Raw genomic sequence first — 22,744 nt, forward strand, 5'->3', positions numbered from 1 at the left:
CTCTGTAGGCGACTTGGCTGAAATTCCATACGCCTGGCTTCGGCCTTTTCCAGCACAGGCCATTTCAGCTGGTTAGGGGAGTAAACCAGCACATGGATGATCTCACTGTCTATCTCTCTCAATTCTGCATTTCCAGCACATAAATACGTGTTTTCTAAAAAAGAATCCTGTCTTGTAAAGGGCTCAGTTTGCAGCAAATATAGAATGCCAGCACTAGAAAGAACCCATAGATTTAGACACATGGTTTTCAAACTAGCTGGAATAGGCACATAATCTAAGGTGCTTTGTAATATCCTAACACCCAGGAGCCATCCTGGAGCTTCTTGATGTTACTGGTCTAAAGCATTCTCATTTTTCCCAGTCATCTGTGGATGATTATGATGTGCAGCTCATGTTGAGAACCACTGATCCAGCCAACTACTTCATCTTAAAAGTCAGACAACAGAGCTCGGGTGATTTCCCTAGATCACACAGCTATATCAAAGAGCAGAGGCAAAGCTAGCACTCAGGCCTTCACATGCCCAGCTGTAATGTGCACCTGATTAGTGTTTCCAGGGGCACAAAAGAGTCTATGAAGGTAAAAACTGTGAGGCATTGTAATACAGCTGTCATGTTATTTGTTAAGCTATAAAATGTTATAATTAATCATGTTCCCAAAACATACTGAGCTTCAACTATTGTGAAACTTACAATTTCTAACCACATGCTATAAATGCTTATCAACAATTTGCTTTCATTTTAGATTTCCATATACACTTGGATACTGCATTATTTATTAAAATGTTACCAAAACTTTAATTAAAAAGTGTTTGTCATCATTACAATTTAAAAATCTTGAATAAGCATGAGTAAATATATCAGTAATCAATTCTAAACCTAAAGCCAAGATTGTAATTGCCAACCTTCGAGGTTTTAGGCTGTGAACTCCATAAGAAATATTTAAGTACTGCATTATCAATGTAATTGACAGTGTTTCTGAATTTTAACTCCATGCCATGTATTTCATAAAACACTTATTTTCATTCCTGCCATTATACCATTTGACATTTAGTTAAGTGAGATAAGCACATCTTTACCTTGAAGCAAGTAGAATGGCAGCAAATTTGTAACTCATCTAGAATCATTTTTGTTTCTATACCCAAGGGTTTACGGCAGTAAGTGCACATGTCTCTTTCAATGACAGACCTACAGAGACAAAAGCAAGGAACAAATATACTTGCCATCATATAAGACAGGAGCAGTCCCTCAACAGTCACATGAAGCTGATATGTTGATTCAATGACACTTTCAGAAATGATAAAAGTATCAATGAAAGTTCAGGGTTTATACATTCTATTAACAGAACAGATCCTTCCTGTTATCAAAAAATGATGTCAACGAGGTAACATAAGGGAAAGTCTCAAATTATCAACTCATTAGCAACCAAGAGTGCATCTGGGCAGGACAAAGATGTTCTATTTCCAAGTTTAACTAGGTCATAAGTACTCCTTGAAGCTACTAATTTACATAAATCATCTTAGGAATGATATAGAAAATACACTTCAGAAGAACATAATTTTTTAACTCTCAAAACAACCAGTGGTCTAAAAATGGAAATCCACTCCAGAGTGCGATGATCACTTCCCGATCCGTGAGTCTGCGACACTCAGGACTCTTGCATGCAGAATCACCACAGCCTTCCTCTTGCTGGCATTGTAGGCTGAGGATGCAAGGGCATCTCCTACAATAAAATGCCAACTCTATTGCAAGATACAACCCTGATATAATGGGATGGAGGCCACACAGTATTGCTATTCCGTTTGGGAAAAAAAAACAGCGTTCAATGATAACTGAATAGCAGATGTGATCAGCAATCTAAAATATGAACATCTTGATTTTCCCAGAGCCTTGGGAAAGGATTTCTTTCAATTTGAAAATTTCACAACCGTCTTTTTCAGTGCTTATTAGTTTCTGAATGTCCGCATGCAGGCTTCAAATTTCTAGAGAGCTCCACCAAGGAGTTGTGTGACAGCCAACACTTGCAGGTCCTTGATGCGGCCAGGGAACTTCTCCAAGCTCTTTACTTACACAACTCATTTATTCTCCACAATGGCCTTGAAAAGCCAGTACTATTATTCTTTTTTTTTTCTGTTAAGATTTATTGATTTATTGATTTTATTGGTAAGTCAGATATACAGAGATGAGGAGAGACAGAGAGAAAGATCTTCCGTCGACCGATTAACTCCCGTAGTGGTCACATCAGCCAGAACTGAACCAACCTGAAGCCAAGAGCCAGGAACTTCTTTTGGATCTCCCACATGGGGGCAGGGTCCCAAGGCTTTGGGCCGTCCTCGACTGCTTTCCCAGGCCACTGAGCAGGGAGCTGGATGGGAAGTGGGGCCACCAGGACACTAAGTGGTGCCCACATGGAATTCTGGCACATGCAAGGCGAGGACTTCAGCCACTATGTTACCGTGCCGGGCCCTAGTACTATTATTCTTATCATTTTACAAAAAAGGAGAACAAAACATAGAAGGGTGATTTCCAGCTGTCGCAGAGTTAGTGTCAGAGCCAGAATTTCAAAGGAGGCAGCATGGTCCAGAACCCCCTGGCCTACAATGAGGACTACAGAGTCCTTCCCTGTATTGAAACGAGGTAATCATACCAAGAGCAGTGATTCCACCATGGCTAAGAAGAGAAAAACCAGAGAAGGGAAAACCAAAGTGAGAAAGAATAAACTTTGCCTGATTTTATATTTTAAGTCATTTTAGTAACTTCTTAACACATACAAACATAAAACATTTTCCTATCTCAAGTCACTCTGAAGCTGTTCATTTGTTGACAAACACATTCTTACAGATTGCTGATGTCTCTAAATATAAACACATGCACACTCACATATCAATTTCTCATTTAGGGCTACAAGCATAGGAAACAGGTGTTCTAACAGAACCTGTCCATTGTACAGACACTGAGCTAGGATCCAGGGATAAAGACAGCAGTGACATGGAGTTCTTTTCCCACGTGGGAAGCCAGGTGTGTGGCTGTATGATGGCAAACCCACTTTGGAGTGTGCAAAGTGTCAGGACAGCAACTGTGGAGAGAAACCAACCCATGTAGTGAAATCAGCCAGGGTTTGCCAGTAAAAAAACAAAAAAAAGAGCCATACGGGTTACAGCTGGAAGCTAAAGAGCTCCCAAGACTGGTTCTAAGAGGTGGGCTGCAGGGCGTGATGAAAGAACCCCAAGCAAATGTGATGTGTCAGTCTACATTCAGCAAGAGCAGGTTCTCCAGTAAAGGAAGCTTATCTTCATTCTATAAAGTGGGGAGCCACTTGAATGGGATTAAGGCACTTAGATAAGAATTGGAATACAGCCAATTTTGCACACTTAGCAATGACAGCTGTTTGCTCTTATGAAGAACTGACTTTTGCACTCATAATTTTTTTAAAAATGTCAAGCACCACATTAGCAACAGGGCTTGCATTGTTTATATTAGCAGCAATACTTCTATGGAGAATATTTCTCTTTCTTAACAATAAAATACAAATCTAAGCAAACTTTTGAGGTTGGCATTGGCCTTATAAAGGCCATGTGCTTGGTCAAATGTCTTTTCAAAGCATTATAGTGCACCTAGCCTGTTTCTTTGATGCTTGAAAGTGTCTAGCGTCATAATGCTTGTCAAGGTTACTTTATTCCTCAGAGAGCATGATGGAGGGCATGACATTGTAAAAAAAAATAACAGAAGAAGTAGGGGCAAACATTTTGGCATGCCAGGTTAGGACACTGCTTGTGATGCCAGCATCTGTGCCACTTCCAATCTAGCTGCCTGCTAATATGCCCAAGAAAACTGCAACAAATGACTCAAGTGCTTGGTCCACTGCCACCCATATGGAAGATTAAGCTGGAGTGTCAGCTTCCTGGCTTCACCTTGTGCAGCTGGGATGAACTAAATCAACAGATGGAAAACGGAAGTCTCCATTTCAGACTTGGCAGGTACCTCACAAGCACCAGGATCCCATACAGGCACTGGTTCATGTCCTATCCAGCTCCCTGCTTGTGCCCTGGGAACACAGTGGAGGATGGCCCAAAGCCTTGGGACCCTGTACCCACTTAGGAGACCTAGAGGAAGCTCCTGGCTCTTGGCTTCAGATTGGCTCAGTTAAAGCCATTGGGCCCCTTGGGGAGTGAAACAATAGATAGAAGACCTTTCTCTCTGTCTCTCTTTCTCTTTGTAAATCTGCCTTTCCAGGAAAAATAAGTAATCTTTAAAAACAAAATCTCCCTTTCAATCATGTTTACAGAAAAGTTTTACTTAGTGCTATTTGGGTGCCAAACACTGCATGAGAAGCTGAAGTTACACATAACTAAGATATGACCTTCTTCTCAAGGAATTATATTTCCACTCTTCCTATAGAGAAATACCATCTATGGAATATCAAATATTTGCATTACAAGTAATTTTCTGTGATTGACTTAGATGTTAAGTGGTTATTTTTATTTCTTCTGCTGGAAATATGCAGGCCATACACTCATGGGTGTCACCTCTATTCCACTGGAACATCAAATGATAAAGAGAATTAAATGGTAGACAGCAGGAGCCTGAAACAATGCCAGTGCACCAGCACCAGATCGATAGTCATCATAACCCTGCCCCTGGGAACTGCGCTTGGGTCCGGAGAGGGTCATGGCAGCACATCCACACAGCTGTCTCTGAAACAAGGAGGGAGGACTAAGGGCACATTCTCACAGCGCCATGAAGCTGAGATGCTAACGATATGGCAGAACTGAGCACCCCTTGGGATCCCCCCTGCAGCAGAGGGGCTGGCCTGAGAGGCAGCTGCCAGGCACAGGAAAGGCTTCTGGGAAAACGTGCATTACGATCAGAGAACAGCAAGAGCCAGGTTGCCGAGAAACATTCCTGGGTGCAGTGGTTATCATGAGCATGCTGCGGCTTCCTCTCTTCATGCGCAGCTAGAACAATTAGCATCAAGAGAGCCTTCATCCAACATAAAGGATGAGGGGCAACAAGAATACACACACAAGGAACTTCGAAATGACTGACAAATGGGATGAAACGAGAATGTGAATTTTTCCATGAACTTCATGAATATCCAGGTATGTGTGTGTGCTCATGTATGTGCACACATACATACTTGTATATGTTTCTAAGTATAGCGACATAAACATACTCACCTATCTGAAGTTGAGTAAACAGTCTGTATGTATTTTCCAGAGATAGTCTCATGATACCCATCCTTCAGTGATTTACTAGAAAAAAAAACACAGACGGACATAATGCAATGAGACAAATTTCCCTTGATATAAACGCTGATTTGCAGGTAAGGAACCACAATCATGCTCCTTCACACAACTTTAGTGTCTTATCTTTTGTCATATTACAAGCTAGGATGATGTAGTGACACTTTGCATTTTTTTAATCTATAAAGGTACTAATACACAAGCCACCTCCAGGTTGACATATCTATAATACACAGTGTTGGGGAAAGTGGATGGGATTGAGTACATAGGAAATGAGGTCATCATTTTTCTTAAAATATATTCTTGCCCCTCACCTGTTCACTAAAAGAACACTATACTTAGCCTGAAATAGATGAAGATGACACATGGACCTCAAGCAGGGAAAGCACATCACAGATGCCATCCACAGCAAGAAACAAGAGAGCCTTGAGCTTTTAGAGAAAGCTCTGGGTTTTTTTTTTTAAATTTTTTAACTTGAAAATACTCAAGAAAGAATAATTTATAATTAAAACAAAAGGAGAGTAATTTTTTTCAAATTCTCTCTTCCTCATCTCTTAGAGTACTCCAGTTTGTAACACTCTCACCTTCCCATTTTTGTTCATGGAGATGAATGAAATCTGTACAGCACCAGGCATCTGGCTCCTTATAATTGCTTTCCAAGCATTTATGCTACCTGGGAGCATGGGGGGACTGGAAGCTGTGTGTTCCTGTTATTTCATGCATGAATGATAACACCACAGCTCTCATTTGGAACTTTTAATGAGAAATATCTTCCTCCAAATTGCCCATAGGCTGGTATCAAAATAGAACTACTATCAGAACAAACATCTCCTTCATGCTACACTTAAACCTCACAATGCCGAGTCTGCACATCTTCAGGAAAGATGCATGTCACTCTGTCATTTTATGATGAGCAAAAAGTCTTGAAGTGTAACTTTCCCAAGGCTCCCCAACTAATAAAAGAAACACAAGACATGACACCACATTTTGCAATGTATGTCAGTGCAGACTTCAGGAACATAAGGAAGTTTGAAGTCCATTGTCATGCTTGCCAGAATGAGATGTGGGCAATGAGTTGCTGTGCTGCAGCACCTAAGGTGATGGTTGGGACAGTCACATTCCATACTGGAGTGCCAGGGACTGAGTCTGCTTCCAATCTAGCTTTTTGCGAATGCACAGCCTGGAAGGCAGCAAATAATGGCTCAAGTACTTAAGTCCCTTGCCAACCATTAGACAAACCTGGATTGAATTCTTGGCCCCTGACGTTGGACTGACCCAAGAAGCCCTAGCGATGGCAGCCATCTGAGAAGCAAATCAGCTAATAGAAGACTCCCTCTTTTGTACCACATCACAGTCCCACCCTCTGTTTCCTTTCAAATAAAAACCAATAGGTGAAAAAAAAAAAAACCACACAAAAAAAAAAAAAAAACCAATCAGTGTTAAAACGATACGTTAGAAAAAGAAGTGGGCAACCAGTACTTGTGGAGTTTTCTGGTCTACAAACCTTTGGCTAAACAGACTATAATACTGATTCTGCATTTTATAACTGATGGTTCTTAAACTTGAATGTGCATCAGAAACATTTGGAGAATTCAGCAAAACGCATTTCTGGTCCTACCTGAAATTTCTGGTTAACATGCCAAGGGTGAGGTTAAGGAATTTGCATTTCTCACAAGTTTCCAGGTGATACCAATGACACTGGCTTAGAGACCACCCTTTGAGAATAACTGTTCTACATATACATACTCTAGAGCTTTTTAAAATAAGCTATAGTCATCATAGCTAAATAAATGTTTTAGTCTTGCACTTTCATAAATTAAGCCATCTTTAATTCACCTAGCTAACAGATAAAATAAAATTAGGAGTATAATGTTTAATTGAATGTCCCTGATTCTGAAAGATCATTTTTAAAGTCATAATAAGTTTGGTGTTAGTTTCCATGAGACATTTCTTTAAAAAGAAAACATGGTGGTGGAATGTTCCAACAGGCTAGCCATGTGTCAGAGAGGGTATCCTGAAAATACAGAATAAATGACTGTTATTTTCATTCCAATTACAAATACCTGATTCCTGCCTTCATTGAAATATTTTTATATAATTCCCAACTTACAGTTTTTCAGATCTAGTAACTAGCTGTTATTTTAAAATTTACTCTGACAAAGTTTAACCAGTAAAAAGCAAAAAGATCTTACTTTTAATAGTAATATAGACATTGGTTATAAACAATAATTGAATGGATTGAGCCTTTTTACTGTAATGTAAATTTAAAATAAGCTATCTCAAAAACTAAAATAAAAATGAGGAAGGCAGGAGGAAGGGATTAACATTATATTCTTAGAATTGTATCTGCAAATCACACTGAATCTCTTAACATTTATTGAAATTTAAATTTTAATTAAAAATTAAAAACAAATGATAACATTTATTCTGACATGTTTTATCATTTAGTTTAATCAGAAGGTAGAAAGGAAGCAGGCATTCAGTCTAGCAGTTAAGATCTCTATCCAAGAGCCCAGAGCATAGTGTAGTGGTTAAAGTCCTGGCCTTGAGTGTGCCGGGATCCCATATGGGCGCTGGCTCTAATCCTGGTGGCCCCACTTCCCATCCAGCTCCCTGCCTGTGGCCTGGGAAAGCAGTCGAGGATGGCCCAAAGCTTTGGGACCCTGCACCTGCATGGGAGGCCTGGAGGAAGCTCCTGGCTCCTGGCTTCAGATTGGCTCAGTTCCAGCCGTTGTGGCTGCTTGGGGAGTGAATCAACAGACGGAAGATCTTCCTCTCTATCTCTCCTATGCTCTGTATATCTGACTTTGTAATAAAAATAAATCAAATCTTAAAAAAAAATCTCTATCCCACAATGGAGTGCCTGGATTCATTTCCAGCTCAGACTCCTGACTCGAGCATCCCACTAACGCTGACTCTTGGAAGCAGTAGTGATGACCTAAATAGTTGGGTTCTTGTCACCTTCGCTGAAGACCTAAATTAAGCTCCCAGCTTCTGACTGGGGCCCCACAACAGTGCCGGCAGCTGCAGGCATTTGGGGAGCCCATGTTGGATAGGAACAGTCTGATGAATTTGTTAGAGCCTCTCAGTGTCTGCTCCTCACAGAATAGTGCTCCCCTTTGATAGCTGACCTCCTTGAAATGGGCTCTGACGAGCACAGGTGAGCACTCAGCTGTCCTTGGGTGCCCATTTTTACCTTACTCCACAATTAGGCCAATCCATATGTTTTTCACACTCTTTCAAGACTACATGGATTATTAATCCTTGACTGGTCGAAATTTTCCTTAACATCCATTATACAAAGCAGCAGATTTCATGAAAACGCAATTCTCTGTATTTGAGTCAGAATGTCTCCTTACTTATACTACTTATTTCAAATTAAAGTGGAACTTTAAATTGATACAAGAATATCTGTATTGTTTTATAATACATCTATATGAGAAACCATACATGGAAATTATATTAAGTATGTATGGACTACATTAAAACATTGTTTAGTCTATCCAACAATCATGATTATTTAGCTATTGCTTAGAAAAGAATTATAACGAATGACATACTCAGAATCCAACAATCTTCTTGAAAGAAATATAACCTAAAATAACATCGCTTTCTAAATATAGATAATATCAAAATTATAAAATAAGGCAAAAAATATAAAATAAATTTCCAGTACCTATTCTCCACGTAGGTCCTTGTGTACACAACAGTATCCTTAGAGCCTGTACTCCTGGGTCCAGCATTGGAGCTGCAAAAGAAACCACTGTACTTCAAAGTGATAATTGAGATGGCTACAACATAACTAACGGGCAAGTTCAATGTACAACATGGATATGCTGGAAAAGAGCTGACCCACATCCCAGTAGGTTTCAGCAGGATGGTGCACGATTTCATCCCTTTGCTGGGATGGCATGTGATTTAAAATTTAAAAATTATTTATTTCTGGAATTTTCCACTTAGTGTTTGCAGACCTGGCTTGAGTTTGGGTATCTAACACTGTAGAAAAGGGAGGACTGCTGTCTTTCCTTTTTGAACTGTAACTGTTGTGACACAAACGTTAAAGCAGTTAATACACTTCTGCAAAATTTTGTTTTGGCCCACTAATGCCTTGGCTACTACCATAGTATTATTATGAAAGTTTATCATAATAGAGCTCATACAGCACGCTGAATATTTTAGTATAACATGTTCTAGGATTTGTTCCTTTGATGTTCTGTTCATATTTTCAGTCCACACCTTTCCTAACTTTAATCAATCCTCATGATTACACCTAATTTAATTACATTTAATCCACCTAAAAAAATGTCAACACCAGTGTCACAATCAAACCTTTTACAATTGAAGACTTTTGAAGAAAAATTATTTTTACACTTATCTATCCAGATGTCACAACAATGACAGGGCTGCTAACTCAACACTTATGTGTAAGGCTATTTACATACAAATCCAGATAAAATTGGTGATCTCTGCATTTCAAAGGAAAGAACAGGTTGGATGTAGATTTTTTTTTTAAGGTGGACAGGGGAGAGCATAGTTTTGTTATTTGTTTTGTAACTGACCACAGTACCTGAGACTGTTCCTGGCGTCATAAGGGTAAGTAGTGGTCCTTGCCGACTGGCTGTGTACAGCATTGGTGAATCCATTGAGTTGTCCATTAAGCCTGAGAACAATGCAAGTAATTAACCCTTGAATGCAGGCCACTTATACATTTTTATTTTATTAAATTTTCCTCAATTAAGGTTATTTTACATACAACGTACCTGGTTCTGGTTTCTGCACAGATGATTCAAATAGCACACACGTTCCATTTTACTCCCTCACAGATGCTACCATACTAGCTTTGAGAAGAATCTATAGGGGTGGCCGTATTACATGTGGCTGGGCTAAACTGCATTTTCACCAAGGATAGAAACCAACTGAGATTGGTTCCTGTAACACTGTCCAGCAGTAGTAACACTGTAGAAAGCTCCCATGTACAATATATCTAAGACTTTATCAACTGAATAAAAGTGATGCAGAGGTTACCTAAAGAAACTGCAGCTTTTATTTTTTAATGGAAAGCAGTAATTCACAGACTACAAAATTTTGACAGGTTTCTATTAGACTAATATATTGATGTTCAATAAAAGGTAACATATTTGCTTTTTCCTATGGATCAGAGGAAAATTTTTATGAAAGAAGAGTGGGAATTTTAACTTTTTTCCTCTTCAACGTTAGTAATATCTGGCAGGGGAGAAACAGGGAAAACCTAAAGGAGAATTCTATCTGAATCACGATTTATCCTTTTCAAGCAAGATGCTCCAGTTCCAGAGCGCTCTTACAGAAGCAAACATTGACCTATCATCTGAGTTATATGGAAAATCATTTTCTGGTCTTAAGGTAGATGTTTCATGAACTATCCAGATGAGTGCAAATGGTGCTGTGTCATGAGACACATATTACTGGATGCTTCTAAAACAAGCATTAGAAATTGTCATTCTAGAAGCAATTAGTCTAATCCTGATCTACCTGAATGTTTTAAACCTTTCTAAATTAAGTTTATCATTCCTTATATATTTGGATATTTAAAATAAAACAAATACATGGTGTGAAATTTAGATATGTTTCTGGGTCAAGCAAAACATACTGACAATTTATCCTCCCTCATTCCACCAAAGGTTTTCCTCAGATTCACAAATCTGACAAATACATGCTGTGAAAGGACAAAGTTTAGCAGTGATCTTTAAAAAGTATTTGCCCAGTCTTCAGGCATGTAATACCAAAAATCAAGTGTTGTCAAGCCTATGAACAAAAGAATAAACTATATAGAATATCAAAGAGAACTGCTATAGACCACATTTCATTCCCAACCAATTTATAAGTTGAATCTTCAACCCTCAATATGGCTATACTTGCATTATTTCCCCATTCATCTCCTTTATTGAACCACAGTCCACCAACAGGCCTGATCAAACTGGAGCACCCTCAATCACATAAACAGGGAGGACCTTCACGGTGCCTGATCAGGTACTTGCAATTGTTTTTTACCTCTATCATTTCTAAATAACACTGAATCTGATTCAGTAATGGCCAGCTCAGTCCTATCCCAAAAGAGCACATACGTTCCCAGCACAAGCAAGAGCCTGCTGATATTTATTCTCCCTTATTCTGTCAAAGGCTTTCTTAAAATCACATTCGTACAAAAAGAAGATAGAAGATAATTTGGTGAAGTAAGGAAACAAAAAGAAACTGCCCGTTAGACAAATGGATTTTTTTTTTTTTTTGGTAGATTTTGGTGGTAGGGAGGGGAGACTGGCACGGAGGGAAATTGAGAGGGAGCAAGCCAGCTCTTTACTCAACTTTTCCATTGTCTGTATAGGCTATAATTTCTTTATATTAAGAGCAGAGAACAACTAGCTGCACATTAAGAGGATACAAGATAGAAAACATTATTTTTAAGGCTTCCTTTATATGTTGGGGGGGGGAGGAGGAGGAAATAGAATTGCTAACCATGGAAAAGTTGTTCTTTTCCTACTTTAAACAGTTTATAACAAAAATGAAGCATAGCTTCTATCCTAATTGTGCTTGCAATGACAAATAAGATATTACAGTTTTAACGCATTTATACTCTGGTGTCAAAGACAATTTGGAAGTTGGGCTCTTTTGTTTTTTAAGGCTGTGATGAGTTTGTGCATTGTTTTAGAACTGGGTCTCCAAGGAAGAGATTCCCAGAGTGGTTTTGCACTGCTAAAAACCTACCAAGCAACAGTAAGTAAAAATAAATTCTCACAGCCCAAGAAAACAGCTTTGAATTTCTATGATGCTTTATACACCAAAAAATAAAAAAAAAGAACAGCAAAATCCATGTTAAAAATTCTAATAGAATTGGAATTATTTGTTTTTTTCATTATAAACTACTAAGCATCCTGTATTATAATTTTGTGTATTTGAATAGTTTTTATAATTAATTGACATGATACAGTTCAATTCTACAGAAAATATTTTAAGGCTACATTATTTATGTTCATACTCATGTGAAAGAAAGTAAATGATAATAAATTTTACCTTCCATCCTTATTTTCAGACACATAAGAATTCGCCTCAATTACATTTGTCACATCTTGGTTGCTAAAGAAAAATAAAAAAATATACATACATGTATACACACACACAACTTGCACTTACATGCATATACATGATTTAGTTATAATATACATACAGCATGGGTCATATATATGATTTAGTTGCTCCATAACTTTAGGAAATAAGCAAATACTAGAATGAGAGTTTACAAAGCATCACATTATCTTACATGTAGTGATTTGTGTCTGTGAGGTGAGGGAGCTTGTGCATCTATCATTGAGCTATGAATCATATAAAAGCACAGATTATGTTGTAAGAAAAGTAAAGAACTTTTTTACAAGACTTGGGAAGTCTAGTGTGAAAAGAAAATACTTACTGACATCCACACTCAACCTACATTTCATGAGTATTAACTTTGTGTCACAAAGTAACTCTGTGTATTTTCAAATAGATCATCTCCTTCCTATCTTACAAAGTTCTTCAGGGAAGCATTTGAGGCTCAGGAAGTCCAAGTTGCAAACAACCAATTATAGGAGAGCTGAAGATTTCAGGATAAGCCACCTGCTTAGATAATATTTTCCTAAAAACTTAGGGATGGTGGAGTAATCCCTAAAAATAAATGGCAGTATTATAATGCTCCACAACACAGTGCTCTGGGAATTGTCAAACTGGGACAGCTGGCAGAGGCAAATGGAAACATGCATCTTGGCCAACTTGAACTTGGTCCCTAGCAGTGATTTTCCCTCCATTGTTAATGCTGCTGGAACTGAGCACAGAGTTTTAGGTAAGCTATTGGTTTTCATTACAACTGGACAGTGAGGTCGTATCATTTAGACCTAACACGGTGTTACACATAGTAGCTGCTCCACAGATATTTATGGAATTAAATCCATTTAAATACTGTTTTTCCTTTGGAGAGATCTATTACTGTCTTATCTAGTCTGAGAAAAGGTATTCAAGAACCTGAGGAAACGAGGGAATGCCTGGATTCTAACTTAAGGTGGATTGCCCCATGGATCAAATCTGGTTACATAGTTTGTACTATATCATGCAGACAGAGATCATGAAGTGAGTTACAAAATTTCACCTCTATTTGTATCCATTGCATAGGTCCTGCCTTACTTCATTACCATATATGACTTTTTTTTCTCTTTTTTACGTAGGTGCTATCACTGACTTTAATTATTTTGATATTTGTTATGGGCTAAAATGCATTACCCCCAAAATTTACATGTAGAAGTAAGTCCTAAAATCTGGGACCTCAGAGTACAGCCTTACTGAAACACAGATTTTACAGGGGTAATCATATTGCATAACTGAAGTCCTTACGAGAGGAAATCTAGAGTCAAACATGCATAGAATGATATGACGGCACATGGTTAAGAAAGCCAAGCAGGGAGGCCTAGAACAGATCCTTCTCTCCTGATGTCAGAAGATCCAACCCTGAGGGCATCTTGACCTTGGACATGTAGCCTCCAGAACTGTGAGAAAATAGATGCATGTGTTTAAGCCAACCTGGTTCTCTGTTACAGCATTCCTAGCAAATGAGCTCAGATACGCCTCTGCTCACAATGTGATTACACGTTCATTTCTCAGTCTAATGGTGGACATCCTTAATTCCTCAAGCACTTTCCACTTCTGGCAACTGCAAACTGCATCCCTGCACTGTCTACATCCCTCTCCCAAGTCCCTTCAGACTTGAACTACTGTGAAGGGAGCCTGAGTGGGGAAACTAGGATCTTACAAATCCAACAAGTTCAGTCAAACCTTGGAACTTACGCAGGCCTTCAAAGAAGCACATGGCCAAAGTAGTACCTTGTGAATCATCAAGTAAATCATATACTGAATGGTTTCACAGAAGCTTCTCATTTTGTCAAGAGGTATCACATATCAAGTATGGTAGAATATGTTATTACATTTTAATCTAAGGAATACAAATTAATCTAAATATAATATAAATTAATATAAACTATATCAAATATACTAACATAAGTATTAGTATAATCTATAAACTAATATATATCAGCATTATATACTCTAATTAGATAATATATTATTAACTAATAAAACTAGTATTAGCATAAGCTAATCTGTAAGCTATCATAAATTAAAGAATCTAAACCTAATAACTATGTCAAAATTAAAAAGTTTAAAATGTGGATTTCTTCTCTCTATTTATACAGATTCATGTCAGCAAGTGAAGATCCAACAAGAAAATAAATTCAAACTGCCTATAAACATTCCAAACTCAAGAATGTAAAAATAATCATTTGTTTAATTAAGGCTACATTTATTGCATGGTGTCTTTTACACCACTGCAGAAAATAAAGAATTGTGAGTCAAAGTGTGAAAAGATGATTTTTATAGAAGCCCACGCAAATGCTGAAGGGTGAAAAAGGTTTCATTTTAAACCTTCTCAAGACAGCTGCAATAGAAGGAAGACTGTGTCATGAGCAGTTGGAATTAATTCTGACAAAATTACCAATTCTGTGTAGATGCAGAGAACTTCTAAAGAGCTACTTCAATTTTTAAGATTTACTTATTTTTTCCTTACATTACAGGCAGAGTTACAGAGAGAGGAGAAGGCACAGAGAAAGAGAATCTTTCATCCAGTGGTTTACTCCACTAATTGACTGAAATAGCTGGGGCTGCACCAGAGTAAAATCAGGAGCCAGGACTTTCTTCTGAGCCTCCCTCCCAGGCTCAGGTGGCCCGAGGTCTTGGGTCATAATCTGCTGTTTTCCCAGTTGCACGATCAAGGAGCTGGACTGGAAGTGCAGCAGCTGCCCACACCCATATGGGATGCCAGTATTGCAGGCAAAGGCTTAGCCTGCCATGCCACAATACCAGCCCCTGAAGAGTTAATTCTGAACATTGTCAAAATAATGCTTTCTAAAATGTAGATTTCAAATTTGGTGGAAAAAATATAAGTTATTGATGGGTTAAAATCACAGGATAATTTTTGAATGTAAGAATCTGCCTATGTTATAACAGTGTCATTTACTACCCACTGCCATGTAAATATAGTACCCCGTTATAGAGGAAACTGAGGGAAAGACATTGTGATTCTGGGGATTAAGGAAATAAGTCTCTCATATAGGATAAGCTCCTCACTCCTAATTGCTCTTTCTCCATCATGAGAGTGTGGGAGGTATTTATTCATAGATGGAAGTATGTTCGCTCTACCCTAGCTAACTTAAATTGCTTTTGTAGAGCATAGAAAATGCTTATAAAATTAAGATCCCCATATGAAAAAAGTTATTATGTTTCTTTTTCATGCGTCAGCATTAGGTTTTAGTTTAAAAGCAGTATTATCTTTCTGAGAGAAATACAGCATATAGTAGGACAACTGGTACAACAGCTCAGGTAACTGACATATGGAAATGACTGAAGTTTTATATATTTTTACATATTTCATAATTCTTTTCAATAAGGAAGCTTTAACAGGTTTATGCTAAAGAAACAAACACGTCCATACAGAAGTTAAAGGCTTCAGTATTTAGAATAGAAGGTGTCACCACAAATCTCAGAGGTTCTAGTTCACTATTGTTCATTCACTGACTCAAGGATATCAGTTATAAGGAATCAAACCCCTTACATTTGGCTTCACTCACAGAGGCTCGTAAGGTTAGAACTGGAAGGCAATAACCATCTCTAAATAGACTATCATGGGCCAATGACTAGGCTTGGATTTAACCTTCAATTCAGAGATTATCTGTTAAATGTAGAATACAGCAAGAATTATGGTACATATTACAGAAAAAAATAGTAAGACAGACCCACTGTTTATCCTTAAAGATCTTATAATCAGAGAGAAGATTACATAATAACCCTCTCTATGAGACAAATGGACCAGGAAGGACAGAGATCTGGAGAACATCTAGAAGAAACACCTGATTCAGACATGTGAATCAGGGGAAGGCCACAGCCTGTGTGAGTGACACCCAAGCTGATACCTGAGGCATAAGCAGAAGTAATTCATGTCATCATGGTTAAAGGGGAGTGGAGAGTGTGTGAGTCAGAGGGTGGGCGAGAGGGGTTTGCTTTGTGGATAGAGAGAGCAACAGGAGACAGGCTGTGGGAAGCCCTGGAGGACAGATCATGGCAGATGTGGAGACCAGGTTAAGGTAAACAGCTGTTATTAAAGGCAATGGATCGCACTGAAGGATTTTAATCAGCAGAATGAAAAGATTGGATCGTTCTAGAAGATCAATCCACTGTTATGAGTGAGTTGAAGAACCAAAGGCAAGAGTGGCCAACACCAGAAAGCTGAACAGTAACCTAGACAACAATATCGGTGGTAATGCAGTGTCATGGACCTCTTCCTGAGATTCCTAGGAGAAATTCAGTGATGATTGCTTACGGTGAACGAGGCAACAAAGAGTAAACATCACCACCTCAGGTTTTTGTTTTGAACAGAAGTATAAGAAATACATAATGGGAAGATAGAGATTCTTGTGAGAATTATTTAAAAAAAATTCACAGATATGTGTTTTAACAAATAGGGAGCCCTTAAAGATGGAAGTACCATAACATGAGTAGTTAATCATATTATTTTCTACTTTGATGAATGGTAGTTTTTCGCATGGCATAAAACAACTAGGTTGTTTTTCAGTATTCATTTGAGAAAAGAAAGCTAGTTTTAATGATTATTCTAAACATAATCCATAAACTAATGTTGTTCATGAAAATGTGAAACTCTTCTTATTAAAATTCCTGCTATTTCTCATGGAGTAAGTGAAAATTCTGTGCAGATCTGCACTGTTCTGGTATGGTGTTCCAAAAAGGGGTTTGGGGATGCCTGCTTACATTCTGATCCATGACTGACACTTACTCAGCCCCTAACTGTGAATTCAATATACAGCTGCTGGAAATGTCAGCAAAGTCACATAAAAGAACTCAGAATCACCGCTGCTCTACTATTCAATAATCAGTGCTTCTGTCAGATTGAATTGATGTAAAGGTGCCTTGTGGCTGTTCTTCCTCCCAGGAGGCACTTTAAAATAGCCCTGTGTTAAAGAGCAAGAGTAGCAAGGAGGCAGTATAGACACAGGTGACTGAATCTATTGAATGAAGTACCCTCTCTCAAATAGACAGACCAGTTTTCCCCGTTTGTCAGTTCTGCGATACTTCCTGAACATCCTGGATAATTACCATTAAGTCTAGAACACCACTAAAGGGTAATCAGACATCAATTAGAGTAGTGGACCAAAGTGTCATCTTAAAACAACATAATGGTTAATGTTTTCAAATTTCCTTTTCATGGTAATCATATTTATATGAGGGAAATGCCCTTGCTGTATAGATATTTGATTAGGAATTATTAAAATAACAGTGCTTTTTTGCATAAAATTATCTGCTACAATAAAGTAAAAATAATAAATAAAGAATAATCAGTGAGCTTAAAGATAGGTTATTTGAAAATATACAATTGGGGGCAAGTGTTACGGAACAGCACATTAAGACAATGTCTGCTATGCCAGTATACAAGGTACTGGTTTATGTCCCTGCTAATGTACTTCAGAAAACAGCAGAGGTTGGACCAAGGGCTTGGGTCCCATACCATGTGTGAGACTGGAAGAAGCTTTTGGTTTCAGTCTGCCCCAGCAACAGCCATTCTGGCTACCTGAGCAGTGAACCAGCAAATGGAAGCGCTCTCTCTCCTGTGTTTCTCTCTCGGTCTCTATAATCCTGATTTTCAAATGAACAAATAAATCTTTTAAAATATGCCATTGGATAGGGAAAACCATAAAATCCCAAATCTAGAGAAATACAGAAAGATATTTCTATGCAGGTACAAGAGGGTTATAGGTCCTTTACCCATTAAACCTAACCATGTAAACCCCAACATATTATAATCAAGCTCTCCAAGGTTAAAGAGCGATCTAAGATAGGCAAATAACATACAAAGGATTCTCAGTTTTCCTAACTGCAAAATTCCCAGTAGAAGCTTTACAGAACAGGAGTGGTTGTACCCTCTGATCCAGAAATCTCATTAGAAGCTATATACCAAGGGGGTGAAAAAACTTTGTCTTTTGAAGAGACCTCTGCACTCCTGTGTTCATTGCAGTAATATTCACAATAGCCAAGAAAGAAATGGAAACAACCTAAGTGCCTATCAGCCCATGAATGAAGAAAGAAAATGTGGTACATATACACAATGGAATACTGTTTATCAGTAAAAGGATGAAATCTTATCATTTGCAGCACATTGAATTGAAACAGAAGTCATGCTAAGTAAAGCAAGCAGAGCACAGACATGCAAGTATCACATGATCTCACTCACATGTGAAGCTAAAATATAACATTGACTACCAGAGGCTAGAGAGTGGGGCAGGAGAGGGAAATGACTGACTGACTGGTACTACGTGATAGCTGGAGAGGAATAAGGCATTCTGGGTTTTATGACACAGTATAGGGACTGTGGATAACAATGTACTACATGTCAAAATCAGAAAATTAAAATTAAAATTAAGCAAATATGTGATTTCTAACTTCTGAGATTTATATTTTCTAGGTCTTGGGGATGGTAAAGCATCTCCATGTAACTCACTAAAGAAAAACAAAATTCTTCATTAAAACATAACAGAGAAAAAAAATTCCTACCCTAGAACGTGGGGATTATGTCAAGATAAGCAAGGTCATTTACCGAGTAGTGTTTCTGAGAGCTGAAGGTTGCACTTTAATGAGATTGTCCAAATCTGCACTGTGTAAAAGAAAAGAAGAAGCTGACATTAGTAATAGAATATTGGGTTGCACTAGGTTAATAAAGCAACACCACCAATCCATGTCACTCAGCAGCAAGAGACAGACGGAAACGTGACTTGACCACTTTCCTTTGATTACCTCTGATTACTTCTGAGTACTTCAGGATTGACTTTGATGAGGTGATCCAGGTCTTGGTTTCTGAAGACAGAAAAATGGAGAGAAAACAGGTTAATTAAAAAGATCTTTTGTTAAGATTGTTCAAGCTGTAAATCTGCTTGGTGTGATAATAAAGCAAAATGTTCTTCCTGACCAAAAGGCATTCAAAATAACGTAGTTGAATTACCTTTGGTTCTTTACATGAATTTCAGGATTCACCTTGATGAGTTTGTCAAGACCATGGTTTCTTTAAACAGAAAAAAAAAAGATTAATGTGGCTTGGATTAGAGATAATATGGGTTTAAGGTCACTGGAAGTGGCAAAAAAAAGTTATAAGTTTTATTAAAAGTTTTATAAAAAGTCATAATATAGTTTGCTTATAGAATAACCATGAAATATGTCCAGGAAAGGAAAAACCATGCTGTAACAGAAGAAAACTTTGTGTTCACAAGCTTTATTGCTATAGCACATCCAACATGGCATGCTGGATAAATACTCCACGTACAGAACTAACAATGTTTCTCTTTGGGTTATTTTAGCATGAAGATTCAAACTGATTCTGATGGCCTTATCTTTGAAGCATGTTCACCAACTGAGATTATCAATTTAGAAATTACAACCAGGCTCTCAATCCGGGATTATTCTTAACAAACGGATTGGAAAAAAATAGATCGAAATAAAGAGTTACAACAATCCAACATAACTGCATTTCCTCTATGGTGACTGAAAAACTCAATTGTTCATAGTCAACCTAGTTTCATGCTCTGAAAACTGTCCATCCTCTACTTGAAGCCCTTCCAGCTTCTCTTCTCAGCAATTGAACATTATTTCTTCACACATGGTTAATGATCATTCACTGTCTCTTTGCATCTCCAGTTTAGACAGCTGCAAAGTTGTGAATTTCACTCCTATTTTATATTTGTGCAGAGAAATATAGAGTAGGTGCCATAGAAACTGCAGAATTGATAACATCTGCTTCCACTACCATAGGGTACAACTTGCCTGTTTCCCACCCCTCAAAAGTCTATGTTATGGATATAAAAATTGAATATATTCTACTCCTCAAAAGGATTGATGCAAGAGCAAGTTATAGATAATTCATCAAAAAAGTCTGAAGTTCCACACAGCAATTCTCTAAGCCCTCATCTTTTCCATAGAATATACTTTTCAGCTCATGGTTTCAACTTGATTCTTTCTCATGATTCTGAGCTCTCCAAGGTAGATGAAAAACGCTCAACTGAATTTTCAGTATTTTCAATTTTCTTCAATAATAATATTACCGATTGATGATAACCAACTGGTATCTACAAATACTACCGAAACTATTTGGTCAATGAGAACTAGCCAAAACAATTTTTTTATAACTTGATTGTAAAATATGTTATAAAACAGGTTGAGATAGAAATGGCAAGAGAAAAAAATCTATTATAACATTAAGTTATGCCAGAAACATTACAATTTTTAAAACGATGGCAATTTTACACTTTCAGTTAAACAACGGGGCATGAAAATTTGCAGATGGAGAGGGTATGCTCGAAAACCACAGCTGTTTAAACATAGAGAATCCATCTTAATATCATACCATAAATTCATACATAATATATACATGGCCAGCATAGTAAACAACATAGAAAATACAGACGCAGGCGAGAGCCTCTATTTTTACTGTTTGCTAAACAAAGAAAACTTCATTCTTCTTGAAACCTGGAATATTGATGTTCAAGTCACCATTTCAGAAGACCCAACAAAAATGCATTTTGCTTCAAAATCCATTTCTCTATTTTGTAGACAAATACATACATACAATAAAAATATGGATTTTATGAAATGATATCTCTATTAAAAACAGAAAACTCTGAATTTTTCTGTTCAATTCACCCAACTCAATTCAAAGAGGAAAATACTGATTGCCACTTGCTAATTCAAATGTAAGAGTCCTTAATGTGTTGTGACCCATTTGTTACAGAAACCCTAGCTTAGGAAACTTCAATTCAGGCTATTTCGTCTCCTAACAAAACAAGGATTCACATAACACTGCTGAACTTTCTTGATCAACAATATTATATAATTTATCTCAATAAACTGAAAACAATGATCACTTAGGTTTCTTTTTCAGAACAAGCAAAGGACTTTCACATCTAAATTTCATACAAAAGCAACTTAGCTTTTTCCCAGTGAAGTTATCACTTCATCAATGTTGCTTTAAAAAGAGTAAAGGAGGCATTAGAATATTTGAATAAGTTTAGAGCCATAGCATGTCTTGCACTTACTTGCACACTTGTGTGTTATAAAGAATGCTTTAAGTGATTCTGAGAGAGCAGTAAAGGATGTCTCCTGCTAGTGTCACAGCAGCGCAACCCTGTCTTGATTGCCTCCACTGTTTCCGCTCATTGATCTGGAGACCAAAGGCTATGCGCTGTGGTGTGACTCAAGCTGTCAGGAAACCTCACAGAGGGGAGACACGCGCCCCTGGCCTCAGTATTTACATCTGTAAAGGGACAGCCTGGACTGGGTAAGCTCTAGATTGTGTTTATCTCTTATCTGTACTCATAGGACTCTAAGAATATAAATTTCACAATATAAGGACTTCAAATGTCTTTCTCTTCAAATGCTATTCACTGGCAATAGATTCCATATTCAGCAAGCAGTATGTGAGTGACTAAAAATGTAATATTTTAATCTGACAAACTACTATTGTCTCAGAACAACATCTCTATGCCCCGGAACATAATTAGCTTTAATATATGTTAATTGCTTCCCGCTAACGAGATTGAGTATGACTACTGAATTCTCTTCTTGGTGTCTGTGGCCTATAATTATTCTAATGTGCAACTAATGATACCTAGTTGTAAGCTGTGAACCCAGGAGAGGCCAGCAATTACCCACTGCCGCAGAGATTGCAGAACTACTTGCCGTCTTCCACTCATTTTTCTGTGTCCCCAGTCAAATCCCTTAACTGTTCTGAGTCTTACTCTTCTCGCTGACAAAATGAAGAGGCTTAACTTGTTTTCAAGATTGCTCAAATTAACTAGGTTAACATTATCTAAGGCTCTTTGTATCTCCAGAATTTAATGATTTTTATGACTCAACACATTTATCAAGAGGAGTCTTAAACACATACATAGCATACAAAACAGCACTGTGTGATGATCTAAAAATCTTCACACAATTAGAGACATTTTTGTAAATCTCATTGTATTACACATACTTAGAGAATCATCAAGTTTCAAGTCCATAAGCCAACCATCTGCAGAACAATAAACCTCATAAATTTCCACTGATGGTCGAGAACACTCTCTCAAAAGAAGGTGAATGATGTGGCTAATAATGAGTCTAATGAAATGTATGGGCCTTTTCCTTAACATTAATTATCATTAATAAATTTTAATTCATTCCAGAGACAAAAGGACTAACACAAATAACACACACACACACACAATCAGAATCTGAACAGTTGTGAATTCGTTATGTTCCTACACATTGCTTCTCCAATCTCCCTTCAGCTGCATTATTTGAGGCTGACAGAAATGTAGCCGCCATTATATAACTGCCTCTACTTCATGATGGTAAGAGATGGA

At 37.7% G+C, this 22,744-nt stretch overlaps 1 protein-coding gene across 1 annotated transcript in view; it reads right to left on the reverse strand.

Annotated features, from left to right (window-relative positions):
• Nucleotides 1–329: 329 nt before the first annotated feature.
• Nucleotides 330–22,744, reverse strand: part of SCEL (sciellin) — a 274,453-nt gene continuing 252,038 nt past the window's right edge. The window contains exons 24-32 of the mRNA XM_058670950.1: nucleotides 19,354–19,413; nucleotides 19,149–19,208; nucleotides 18,952–19,008; nucleotides 12,285–12,347; nucleotides 9,808–9,900; nucleotides 8,917–8,988; nucleotides 5,175–5,249; nucleotides 1,077–1,185; nucleotides 330–365 (exon numbers count right to left, since the gene is read on the reverse strand). Coding sequence (XP_058526933.1) covers nucleotides 330–365; nucleotides 1,077–1,185; nucleotides 5,175–5,249; nucleotides 8,917–8,988; nucleotides 9,808–9,900; nucleotides 12,285–12,347; nucleotides 18,952–19,008; nucleotides 19,149–19,208; nucleotides 19,354–19,413 — 625 coding nt within the window. The remainder of the gene's footprint in view (nucleotides 366–1,076; nucleotides 1,186–5,174; nucleotides 5,250–8,916; nucleotides 8,989–9,807; nucleotides 9,901–12,284; nucleotides 12,348–18,951; nucleotides 19,009–19,148; nucleotides 19,209–19,353; nucleotides 19,414–22,744) is intronic.

The sequence above is a fragment of the Ochotona princeps genome, chromosome 12 (genome assembly GCF_030435755.1).
Source record: "Ochotona princeps isolate mOchPri1 chromosome 12, mOchPri1.hap1, whole genome shotgun sequence".
NCBI lineage: Eukaryota > Metazoa > Chordata > Mammalia > Lagomorpha > Ochotonidae > Ochotona > Ochotona princeps.